Source organism: Epargyreus clarus, unplaced genomic scaffold (assembly GCF_041222505.1).
Source record: "Epargyreus clarus isolate Ecla_fem2 unplaced genomic scaffold, WU_Ecla_fem_2.2 ptg000034l, whole genome shotgun sequence".
NCBI classification, from domain to species: domain Eukaryota; kingdom Metazoa; phylum Arthropoda; class Insecta; order Lepidoptera; family Hesperiidae; genus Epargyreus; species Epargyreus clarus.
Genome location: NW_027332239.1, coordinates 13045381 through 13058235, shown reverse-complemented (window position 1 = coordinate 13058235; position 12855 = coordinate 13045381). Strand labels below are relative to the sequence as shown.

Here is a 12855-nt window from a genome sequence, read left to right as displayed (position 1 = left end):
TCGATCGCAGTAGCACCTGTCTTACAGCGCATTCCTTTTCATATAAATTGAGTAAACCAAGTCTAGTTTCATTTGACATGTCATCCAAAAATCCTAGCAAATTATTTAGAAAATTCCTTTTTGACATCTACAAGTTCTTTTCAAAGTTCGGTTATGAAGACATATGCGGAATTTTGAATTATTTATCGGTTCTGATGTCTGCACAGATAACAAAAGCGTAAGATTTTACTACTCGTTACTCATATCATATGTTTTATGATCGACGTCTCGCCGGTGTCGAATGGTGACGTTTTATGAAATTCGTATTGGGTTGGCGCAGCGTGCCGCGTAGCACGCGAGGCGCGCCGCACGCCACCGGCCCCGAAATATCCCAGACGTGTAATCGCTTTACCAAATTGCCTTTTACTTACCAAAACTTTAACACCGAATACTGTCTCGCATCTATGTTTAAGCTATTGTAGATATAAAACTATTATTTAATTTTCTTTCATACTTCATCAATACTTTCTGAATCAACATATTCGGGTTGATCTATTAATTAATTGATTAGAAATTTATTATATGACTTTTTCTCCAAATGTTTTCGAATCTACTTCTATATTGTCCTATATTTTCCAAGTTCAAACTAATAAAAAAATACAACTCTTAACTCGTGCGTTTTTTCACCGTTAAATTTTGAGAAACCTAATGTTGATATGATCTCATACGAATTCTCTTTAATAAGCATAATTAATTTTATGAAACAAAATACTAAACGCCATATTTTCTTTCCAGATACAACTGCACCGTACGTGCTATACAAAGATGGAGTGGAGCGCGCTCCGCCCGGCACGCAATGGGGCGGCGCGGTCCTGGACGGCGGCTACCAGACAATGCAGCACCAGAGCCCCGGCGGGCCCTCGCCACAGCCCGAGCCGCAGCTCGCCTCTCCCGCGCCATCGCCGTACCCTCCCGCCCCTCCGCCCCCCGACCCTTCGGCGGAGGAGGCCGCTCAGCAACTCGCTCAGCAGCAGGCTCAGCAGCAAGCGCAACAGCAAGCCCAACAACAGCAACAAACCTCCCCTGAACACATGCAAGTGGAACAGCAACTACAGAATCAACAGCCTCAACCACCATCGCAAGACCATCTCGATCGAACACCTTGCTTCGTACCGCAGCCAGACCTACAACAACAATATGCCACACCTTACTTCAAGGAGACGAGACCCACCAGCCACATGTTGGGCACAGGTGGCTTCCCTCTGCATTACTTAAAGCAGAACGGAGGAGTCCTATCCTTGGAGGGGCCGCTAGATCAATACGCGGCTCCCGATCTTCGCCACCTGCCGGATATCGTTCAGCCCGAACCACCGAAACCTCGGAAACACAATCCGAACTCGGAATTGCGCCTGTTCAAGTGCCTCACATGTGGCAAAGACTTCAAGCAGAAGTCCACTCTGCTCCAGCACGAGCGGATCCACACAGACTCCAGACCGTACGGATGCCCGGAGTGCGGCAAGCGGTTTCGCCAGCAGTCGCACCTCACGCAGCACCTGCGCATCCACGCGAACGAGAAACCCTACGCGTGCGTGTACTGCCCCCGCTCGTTCCGGCAGCGCGCGATCCTGAACCAGCACCTGCGCATCCATTCCGGTGAGAAGCCATATACGTGCGGCGAGTGCGGCAAACATTTTCGCCAGAAGGCCATCCTGAACCAGCACGTCCGCACACACCAAGGCGAGCGCTATTCACACATATATGCCCCTCCCCGCTCCCCGCGCGCGCCGCCCGCTCTGACCCGACCTGCTCGCGTCAGTGCCGGCGCCGCCTGCGATCCCCGCCGCCCCCCCCTCGTTCGATTCGGTCTCGCATCCATTGGCCTTCCTATCAGACAAATTCTCGGTCCCCTCGTCGCCCGCTTAGCGGAGGGCGCCCGCGAGACGCGGAACCGATCGCCGGACGCTCCTGTAACCGTCCTCAGTTCGATTAACCCACTCGTCGACTATCCTGACCCGGTCGATCCGGACATATGACTGACCAAACTGTTCGATTTTTGCAGACGTGTCGCCGCACCTTATCTTCAAGAACGGGACGACGCCGACTCTGTGGCCCCAGGATGTGCCATTTCCACCGGATGAGAACAAGGAAGAAATCCAATCCACCTTCGGGGACGCGGATGGGCAAAACGGTGACCAACGCGGCTCGTGCTTCTCTCCCGGCGATACAGCTCAGTATCCCGCCTACTTTAAGGACACGAAGGGTCTCAACCATGCCGTGTTCGGCTCCGGATTGTCGCTCCAGTATCTCAAGGGCGGAAAGTTACCGGACGTTCTCGGTGGGCGTGCGATGCCTCTTTACGTTCGTTGCCCCATATGCCAAAAAGAGTTCAAACAGAAGTCAACTCTGCTCCAGCACGGTTGCATCCACATAGAGTCCCGGCCGTATCCGTGTCCGGAGTGCGGCAAGCGTTTCCGCCAGCAGTCGCATCTCACGCAGCATCTCCGCATCCACACAAACGAGAAGCCATACGGTTGCGTGTACTGCCCCCGATTTTTCCGTCAGCGGACGATTCTCAACCAACATCTCCGCATTCACACCGGTGAGAAACCGTACAAGTGCACCCAGTGCGGAAAGGACTTCCGACAGAAGGCGATCCTCGATCAGCACACACGGACCCACCAGGGCGACCGCCCGTTCTGCTGTCCGATGCCGAACTGCCGGCGGCGGTTCGCCACGGAGCCGGAGGTGAAGAAGCACATCGACAACCACATGAACCCGCACGCGGCGAAGGCGCGGCGGGCCGACGCCAAGACCCCGCGGCCGCTGCCGCCCGCCGCCGCCGTCGTGAAGCCCGAGCTGTACTTCCCGCAGTGCTACGCGCCGCCGTTCCAGCAGTTCCCGACCGGCGGCGCCGAGTTCAAGCCGACCGTAGGACCCGGCGCACCGGTGGCCTGCCTGCCGGCCCAGTGACCCGCGCCCCCGCCGCGGTGGCACCCGGCACCCTCTCATCCGCCTCCGCACCACGACTTGTATGTCGATCGCCTCTACAACTAGACGCTTCGGACTGCCGTTCGCTCGATGACCGATACCGAGCGACCGGTACTCCGAACCGACCGATCGTCCAGCCGCGGCGATTAACCAGTATACGACTCGCAAACGCGAGCTTACGATACCAAGTAAGATTGAGATAATTTAAGATGATATGATAAATCAGATCGCTGTAAAACATGCTTCGATCTGTAAATAACGATATTGTTTATATACTCTATCGGAGGTCTGTCGCGATTGTAAGTTACGAAGGCTCATCGTGAATAGTGTTACCGTTCTAAAGCGAGTACAGATAGCATTTTTGCCCCGTAATATTAAGTTACCACGTAAGAGTTAGTTTCTCGGTGATTCTTGTCGATACGGTCGAAACGTTCGTTATATCTAACCAGATCGAACCAGAGATTAGAATTTAAAACTCTTCGTTGAAATCTAAAAGTAAGAATTACTCTTTTACCACATAACAGTATTTCGCGATGAATGTTTCCGGTACATAATTGTGCCTATTTGTAATAAATATACATATTTTGTAGACATATTAAGTTAATATTATTTACGTGTGTTAAGAGATATATCTGGCAAGTATAGGATACGATGAAGGAAATGCTCAAAATATCATTAAAATTAATATTGACGTATTCGATAAAATGAATGAACGTTTAATTTGGATTTGTATAGGGGAGATGTAGAGTCATCAATGACATCAGTTAAATGAGAAAGCAAGCCAAAAACGTAGGTTACCTTTTGCCATCAAACGTATTTGTTTGTTAGTACTTACAAAAAGTTCAGTTACATTTAATTAGTGCATTTACTCTTAATGAACTAGATGGGATTATTCAGATATCTCCGTAAATCTGTAGGTGCCAAATAATGTAGTAATTTTTGAATGATTTTCTGTCAGCTTATATTTAATAGGCCTAGTTTAGGTTGTTACCAGTTTTTTCAACGATATGACAATCTGAGATGCATTTATGAGGAAAGGGTCAGACTGAGAAAGGACTGTGATAGCTAGGTAGGTTAGGCGTCTTCGCTCACTTAGCGTTAAAATTCGTGTATTGTGACGAAATGTGGTTGAGGATCCCTTTTGGAGTCGAGTGAATGTTTTTAAATTGTTTCGTTGTTTGTTTAGTTTCGCTTCGTTTATAAATTAAGGTCGACTCAAAATTGCCAAACTTGATTAAAATTACGTTTTTATGTTCCTAAATTAATCGAAATTTTGCATTTATTTTGTAAGGCAGCGGGCCCTAGCGGCCGCCTCCGCTTGACTGAATCGTAACGTATTTTCGGAGAGTGAAATTAGCGAATTTTACCAATTATGTAACGTGTGTGATGTCGCCAAGTGCTTTGGGTAGATGGTTTCGGGGTTGGATATGCCAGAGTAATCTTTTTACTTAATTTTAGCTTAGACTATCGATTCGAATTACCAAGCAATTCGATCATTCATCGCGAAATAAACTTAGTGTTTAGGAAAATAAAGATATTATATCTCTAATGGCGACGTTGGTGTGTCCTGGTACTGGCGAGGCGTCCTCGGTCAATTCGCGTCCACAATAGATACAGGTAGCCATAGAACTTCACATAATTATTTGATTACATACAAAAGACGGTATAATTTTGAGCAGAGAGATATATGTGATATATCCACTTTGTTATAATGTTAGTTCGCTCCTTCGTCGAGTCTCATTGACTATAAACGGTAGCAGTATCAGGATATTTCAACGGTTACCGTTTTTTCATCTCTGTTTGTATCTATAGACTTATAAAGCTTATTTTACGATATTATTGTGATGGTTTCGTTTTCCTACCGCGTAAGGACTGTTACGTATTAACTAGTAGTAATAGCGTGCATGTGTGGAAGTCACATTTTATTTGGATACCATTTTACTTTGTCACGTCTCGAGGCGAAACGCAATATTATGTTTAGTGAGTTGAGTATGTTAAGTTTATGAAAAATTAACAATCATTGGAATGTTATGGAAATTGTAAGCGAGTCAGTTTTGAGCGCTAGTCCACTTGTAAGTGTTCTGTTGCGGTTAGTTAAAGTTGTCTTCCATTATTTTCTTGAAAGTTTCATTCATTTTATTCGTATGTTTGATAGTGTTGGTCTATAATTTCGCTATCAAATCGCGTTAAAATGTTAAGTTTGCTTTAGATCAAAAATATATTTATTTATTTATTTAAATATTTTTTATCGTTTTAACTTACGAAAATTAGACTCAAAACTGACGAGCGACCCGTTGACTTTTATGTTTCCGATTGATTTTCCTATCAAACTTTCGGAGGTTTACAAACGAAAACACCGTTATCGGAAAAATTTTGAAACAGTTATCTTCCGTGACTAAAGATTTTCCACATATTTTACGATGTGATCCTCCCTGGCGTCGCGCGCCCCCCGGCACGCACTTACAATAGACTACAGTTATGTTTCTATATCGCTTCAAATTCTACTGTCTGGCACCCAGAGAAAATACTAGACATTCGTATTACACGGAACTGTTAAACATAAAAGTTTTAAGTAAATAAAGTTACATTATACGGGCCTTTTGCCTTCTATACGCTTTTTCTGCAATATTGTCAATTTCCGTCTAGCATTTACAGGCTTTACCGATCGGACGATAGAATTTGAAGCACAAATATTTTTATCATACAAACCACAATACCGCAGCCTTATACAATAATAGTTGATAAGTATTTTTATACAGTTTACGATAAATATTCCGTTGTTATTCTGCCGGGCGGCGCGTCGGGACCGCTAAGTTTGAATACAAACACAACCGTGTGCCATAGCCAAGATATAACCTCAGATTTATAAAACTTATTAGATTTTTATACCGATACAAATGGATTTAATTTTTAAATATAACAAAGGTGATTAAGTATACAGAGATTAAAGATGATATTTTATACATTTATTACAAACAATATTATTAAAAATAATTGTGAAATAGACATAAATTTTTAGTGTCGTATTGCAACATGCTGAGTACCTAAGTATCGTGAGGAACTGGTTTTTGTATTGCTAGACTCGAATCGTGGAAAACTGTCTGCGATCACGACACTTTTCCACGGTTCGTCGTCTCCCAGTAAAGTAAGATGCGTTGGTTTTCGACTCATCGCTTCGCAGCGTTTATTTACAGCGTGGTTATTGTAAACATATCACAGATAATCAGGCAGTGTTGCAAGCGTTAAAGTACAACTTTATTCTGGTTTTAGTTAACTTTGCCGCGTTTGTCTCACCACGTACGAGTAACTGCACGCGATCAACGAATTTTTCGAGGTCATATAGATGCGCCGAGTAACTAGCCGTGCTATTACGAGTATGTGAACGTCGGGCTCGTGTACAGACGCATAATTCTTTGACTTGCGCTAAAAATATACACCTCGCGAAAAACGGCTGAAAATCATGGCGAGTACCGAATACACCCGAGAAATTAATTACATATTCTTGGCGAGTACCTAAACGTTGGCAAACATATAATCGCCTTCTCGTTTTCTGAATTACCATCGTAAAAATTTACGTCAGAAAATTTAACCCTATTATGCCGCCATTACGATAATAAAAAACATATCAACCGAAGTACCAATCAGCGTAAAGCGGCAACAACTCATCAGCGTTCATAGTTACTCGTGCGTAGTGAAACAAGATCCTCTCAAAGTTAATATTGACAGACAACCAGTACAATTTTAATAGAAATTATATTTTGTCCCAGGCTGTTCAGTTTATATTGCTCACTCAATTGTTAAGTTTTGCTCAATTACGTGTATGTATTACATATACTTTACGTTACTCGGTTAGTTTTTTACGTCGTATTGTATTTTAACTAAATTTTGTGTAAAATACTTTTTAGAGAGCACGGTTTTGCTTTTCTTATACTTGTTAAGTGCTTGAATATTCTTGTCAGTGTCTTTTTATTCTGTAGACGTTTTCCAACAGTGTAGTTACATAGATGCATTCTTGCCGGACTCCGACTGGATACAAGTGAAACTTAAGGCTCTATGTATTCGGATTTACACGAGTATTAAAACGTTACGGTCTGTAGCGTCGTGTAGTGGATAAAGGAGCGACTGCTCGTCTACCATTGCATATATTATGTCGTTGGTGGTAAACTCAGTAGTTCGACTGCAATATCTCCACCGCCATATCTGTTTCTGCCTTATACCACCATTGTGTGTTGCATTGATCATTAGAAGATAAATGGACTGTTGTTATTTTATGACGAGTTTCAACGTACACCAGATATTAATAATGATTCTATCCAATGTTTTGTCCACCAAACATCGGCATTTGTCAATTTCTGCCTACCATTTCCATGATTAAAATTGCCACTCACCCTCACGCGGACTGCACGCGTGTATGGTACTTCTAATGTAAAAAGCCTATACATTAAATTGTTAAGCTCACGATACATAACGTGTCTCTCACGTGTATACCAAAGCAGATTTAGTTAATGACATAAAAACCTTGTCTAGTTATCATTATGATCTTTGAAGTAACAGTAACTCTACGGGACTCTACCGCACTATCTGATCAGTTTCACGTATTGATATGAGGTAGATATATAGGTGTAGCATCGGTGCTGCCGTCGACTTATGCTCTACCACTTTCCAAGTGAAAACAATCCGAATACGGTGAGCCTTAAGCGTATTTAATTATAAGCGTGCCGTCCAATTCGTTTGAGTAGACTCCCAACATTGCCCCACAGCCTTTTTTGCAACAATTTCACTGACATTTAGTTAGGTTCGTACCATGTTCCTAGCCTTAACGTATTTATTTGTAATGGCCAATATTCTGAACGACAGTGTAACCCATACGATACCTATAGTTTGTATTCTATTTTTTACGCTTTTCTTTCAACGCAACTTCTCACAAGAGGAATGTAATTCCACGAAACCTTAGGTTTCTGCTGTAGGAATGTATGAAGCGAGTTACAACAACTCATTGTAATATCGAGTGCTACCCTTTATATTATGCTTATTTTTAAGTTGTTAACGATATTAAAGGAGAGAAAAAGATTGCATTGTGAAAATGTACTTTGCATAAATGCTATGTAAAGAAGGGAGTTCGATTGTATAAAATACAATGTTCAAGATTGAACCATTGCTAGGCTTGGTAAACTAGTTTAGTTAAGGCTTGTCTGAAGAAATGACAGCGTTTCCGCTCTAACTGATCACGATAATTGGACAACTGATACAGATTACAGATGCAGCGATATGCTAAGAGGTAATTAGTTTAATCAGGTTTTCGGACCAGCGCGCTTCCGAAAAGATATCAAGATTTTTTTCTGTTATTAATGGTTTATTTTTTTACGGTGAAGTTTATGGTTGTGTTTAAACACATATACATAAATATTCCGACTAATATTTTTTTAATAAATTTTAATAAGCAATAAATAATAGTTTTAATAAATTGTAATAAAAAATATACATTAAAAGCTTTTATTCTATTGCAGGAAAGTGATAAAATACTTTGGGATTGCGTTTTTGAATAATACATTTAATTTTATTTACAATAGTTTTTTTTTTAATTTTCGTAACAGCTCTACAAAAATCATTAATATAGAAGAAGCAGTTGTCTTATTAACTGTGATCGGTTAGAATTACTTAATTTTCAAATATAAATGCATTTATTTGTGATCTCATGGCAATCGAAAAGTTAATTATACTGATAAGGTAATTGGCAACTTAAATTACGTTATATGTGTGTTTATACGCGACTTTTTTTCGCAACTTGTATAATAAGATTTGAAGGTTATAATCGTTTAGAATAGGGCTGCTATATGTTTAGGTATGTAATCATTTTTGTCGGGTTTCGAATTGTATCTATAATATATTCTCATTCACGTCTAAATAATGTAAATTGCACTTAAAATTATGGTATTCGTAGCAGCCCTATTTAAGTATTGGTCGATTACTTGATTCGGTTTGAAGCCTAATTTTTTGAACCTTCACAACATTAAGGTGCGGTGCGATATATAAAGTTTGCTTGTTATTATTTCAAATTTGTTGCGTACCAATTCTGTATTGGATAGATTTCGAATCAAAGACGGCATTTCGTCTCTTTTGCAGTTATTTATTTGTTTAGACAAATGCCGCAGATTTAGATATTAGTAGTTATCGCACTGCCATCTTACGAAAATCACATAAATTATTATCTATAGGTCTTTCAGTAGTCTTAATTTTAAAGTAACAAAATCACGTCATCCATGGTCATTGGTTTATTTTAAGAAAAAAATCTTTAATCATACACATATTTCAAAACCTATAATGTATTTCAAATAATCGATTATTCTTGCGTAGTTATTGAATTTTAGTGTATGTAACGTTTACTTTCGTTAGATCGTTGGCTACGAATTATTTAAGGTCTTCCATTTTTGCCGTAGTCGTACGTAGAGGCGTTTTACCGTGTATCGTCAGTTTTGGTTCATATTATTCATATATCGAGTTATTTGAATTGTATAGTTTACGCATTTTTTATGAAAGACGAGTTATTGTCTCCCCGAGCGCGGGAGCCGAAGTGCAATACGCGTTAACGTGGTGTTTATTGTATTATATTTTAATGTTTAGTTGTAGAATGAATAATTGGTAGCCAACACGGATGGCCTATTATTGTTTCTTAGGTGTAACCTGTAATGTATACACTGCCACACTCGCCAACCGCTGTCAAGTATAATTATTATTAAATAATTAATTTCTATCACAATAGATACTTGTTGAAGCAGTTCCACGATAAAATAAGAGTTGTTGAATTTTTTATAAAAGATGAAACATATTAGATTTATGATCTTGTAGTCTGGATTGAGTTTTTTTTACAGATTTTATTAGACTCGACATTTCTGTGAATGTTACGTCGCCTATTCAGCTTATTTTTGCTACAATACTTATTTGAAACAAATGTTTACGTATACACACCGAATAGTACAATAGTTATACAGATTTTACAAGATATACAATAGATTTTATACAATAAAGCCGTGATATATAACAGATATTTCTTTTTATAAAGAAGCGTAATAGGCGGCGTAGCGATGTTAAGGGATATTGGTTTCATGAAATGGGTGCTGTTATATCATTACTTGTACATATTTATCGTAATATACAACAATAGACTGGTAATTTTAAACTGTTGTTAGGTTTCTACAGAGTTATCCGCGGGGAGTGCTGGCCCGTGACACTGTACCTACAGCGCGATCGTCCACACACTCGCTCGAACACTCACAAATAAGCTCGAATAAGCATTTTAAGCCTTGCTTGAGCCTACTTTGGGACAAGCGAGTGTGTGTGTTGCATCGTATTTTACACGCACACAGTTACGTTGTGATTATTTTCGTCTTCCAATAGTTGTTGTGTAATAATATTATATTTTATTCCACATGAACATAGCTTCATCTGCATTGCAAATGTTCACTTAATCAACGTCTATATTAAAATTGACGAATACCTGCTTTTATCATATAAATTCTATTATATTCTGTCATAAAAACGTCTAAATTTCAATTATATACTTAAATTTATAATGCCATACGATTTGGTCGGGGAAAGGTAATATCACAGCTATATTAACATGTACCCAAGTAAGTACCCTCCTTCTCCTGCATTCTCCGTGGAGATGGAGTGTCTCCGAGACTTTGAATTACTCCTTCAAGTGTCAATTAAATATTACTAAATAAGTATGACACAGGAAAGTCCTACATTACTTCAATGATTATCTTTATGAAGAATAAAGTATTAATAAGAATAAAATACTTTATTGAATATTTTAACAAGACCTACAGAGGAATATAAAAATCCAAATATAGGTACAAGCTTTTAACTGCGGTTTGACCCTCTTGTAGGATTCATTAACAATGCTGATAATGCTTACCTACGTTACAATGAGCAACTCTTATGCAAAGTTCAGGCTGTTAGACCTACGAGTTGAAGTTTGTTTGTTTGAGTTTTATTAAGTTAGATTAAAGAAATCAAAACCCACTTGCTTACATAAGTGACTAACACCAACATACCTTCTGACTGCAGGCACGAAGTCAGGACTGTAGAATAGATTGATCTTATTGACAATGCAGATGAAGTATGTCTCGAAACTAGAATAACTATTTATGATTTACAGATACAAAGCAATAGTGATATTTACAATACGGACAGAAGGGTACGCTCGAGGCCTAAACCTCACTGGCCAGCATCCCCCATCCACATGTTACAATAGAGTATATTTTCTTACATACAATAACACCGAAATAGATTATATGAATGATTTTAGACAATCCCAGAATACAAGATCGAACTTTTTACACAACAGTTGACAGTTCATTTCAGTTTTTCCATTAAGTGTTACGTTTTTCAAAAACAGTCGGTTGCGACAGGTCACAGATCCAGGTGAAAAATTTAACGTTGGCATTATATAAATTAAAATACGATTTGTAAATATATTTTCTAGTTCTTCCAAAATGATATCAGTATTAAATACAAAATTCGACTTTGGTTTGGTCAAAAAAGTGTAAAGTGTGATCTATAGGAGTTTTTGCATAGACCTTCTTGGTGTAATTTTAAAATAGTTATTTTTAGTTATTATTATTATTGTATTCTATTATTTCCTTTAGATTATAATATTTTAATTGAATTGTAATGTTCTTGCCTAGATTTGCATTTATTTTAGTTACGTATATGTTTGAAGTGGATACCATCGTATTTATGTATATTATTATTGTATTAAGGGTTTTGTTTGTTTTTTTGTCATTCATAGAAGTAAAATGTTGTAAAAAGTAAGCTCGTTGTATTTTATCAAATAAACACTTTTTAGTCCAACTGAAGCAATAAAATGCAGTTTTATTTCTTAGTGTAAAACCCTCCTTAAATTAAATAAATGTAGAGTGCCTAAAATATTGTTACATTGTATGAATGTCTAAAATGTACAGTTCTTCTAGACAACACACAGTTTGAAGAATATTTCTGAGCAAGGGTGTTAAATTAAATAAATGTAGAGTGCCTAAAATATTGTTACATTGTATGAATGTCTAAAATGTACAGTTCTTCTAGACAACACACAGTTTGAAGAATATTTCTGAGCAAGGGTGTAGACACGATATAGAGCTGCTCTTCTGTCTTGAAGTAACAGTCAGGCACGTTTATGAAGCTACGAATACCTGTGAGTGTCACTCTCTTACTACACTTCACAAACCACAATACAGCAGAACCTATCACTGTTATAAATTAGATATGACGTGATAGCAAAATGTACGAAAATATTATATCGTATATTTATTTTATCGTATTTGAAGCCTTCTTTAACATTTAGAAGTACATCTGATAGACGTGAAGGTAACTTTAAGATTAACACATCATAATAATTACGTATTATAGAAGTAGTGAAGAAGTTCTGATCATACAAGCAGCGCCATCTAGTATCAGCACAGTAAATGCGAAAAGCTTTACCCTTTATGATCGCCCTGTGAGCTAGGTGGTCATGCTCTGAACCGGCCGTGTTTCAAAGTGTGTTGATTTTATTTGATTTGGAACTTTGATAGCGCGATTCAGCAGCGCCATCTCTTGATATGTTGTGGAAAGTCGAAAGTCATTTAGAAACATGTGGCGCCATCTTTTGACAAATTGCGAGAAATCACCACAACCTTGGTATAGAACTGTGTAAGAAACTAACTTCATAATGAAATATTCATATAAATAATGATTGTATGATGTAATTTGTTAAAGAAACAACAATTGTCTAAGTGGAGCCATCTAGAATCACCGCGAGTGTGATTTCACTATTTCATAACAATGATTTAAGTTGTGTTCAAAAAGAAAACTTTAAATTTTACTTACAATAATTTATTTAACAAA

At 39.0% G+C, this 12855-nt stretch overlaps 1 protein-coding gene across 2 annotated transcripts in view; it reads left to right on the top strand.

Moving 5' to 3' along the window:
• The window catches only part of jim (zinc finger protein jim), an 88027-nt gene extending 76190 nt beyond the window's left edge, over positions 1-11837 (top strand). Inside the window, exons 2-3 of one of the 2 annotated variants that reach the window (XM_073091667.1) lie at positions 775-1632; positions 2039-11837. In XM_073091667.1, coding sequence (XP_072947768.1) covers positions 775-1632; positions 2039-2949 — 1769 coding nt within the window. In that variant the 3' untranslated portion in view covers positions 2950-11837. Of the gene's footprint in view, positions 1-774; positions 1717-2038 lie in introns of both variants that reach the window. The other variant, XM_073091666.1, reaches the window with a different exon arrangement.
• Positions 11838-12855: the final 1018 nt, after the last annotated feature.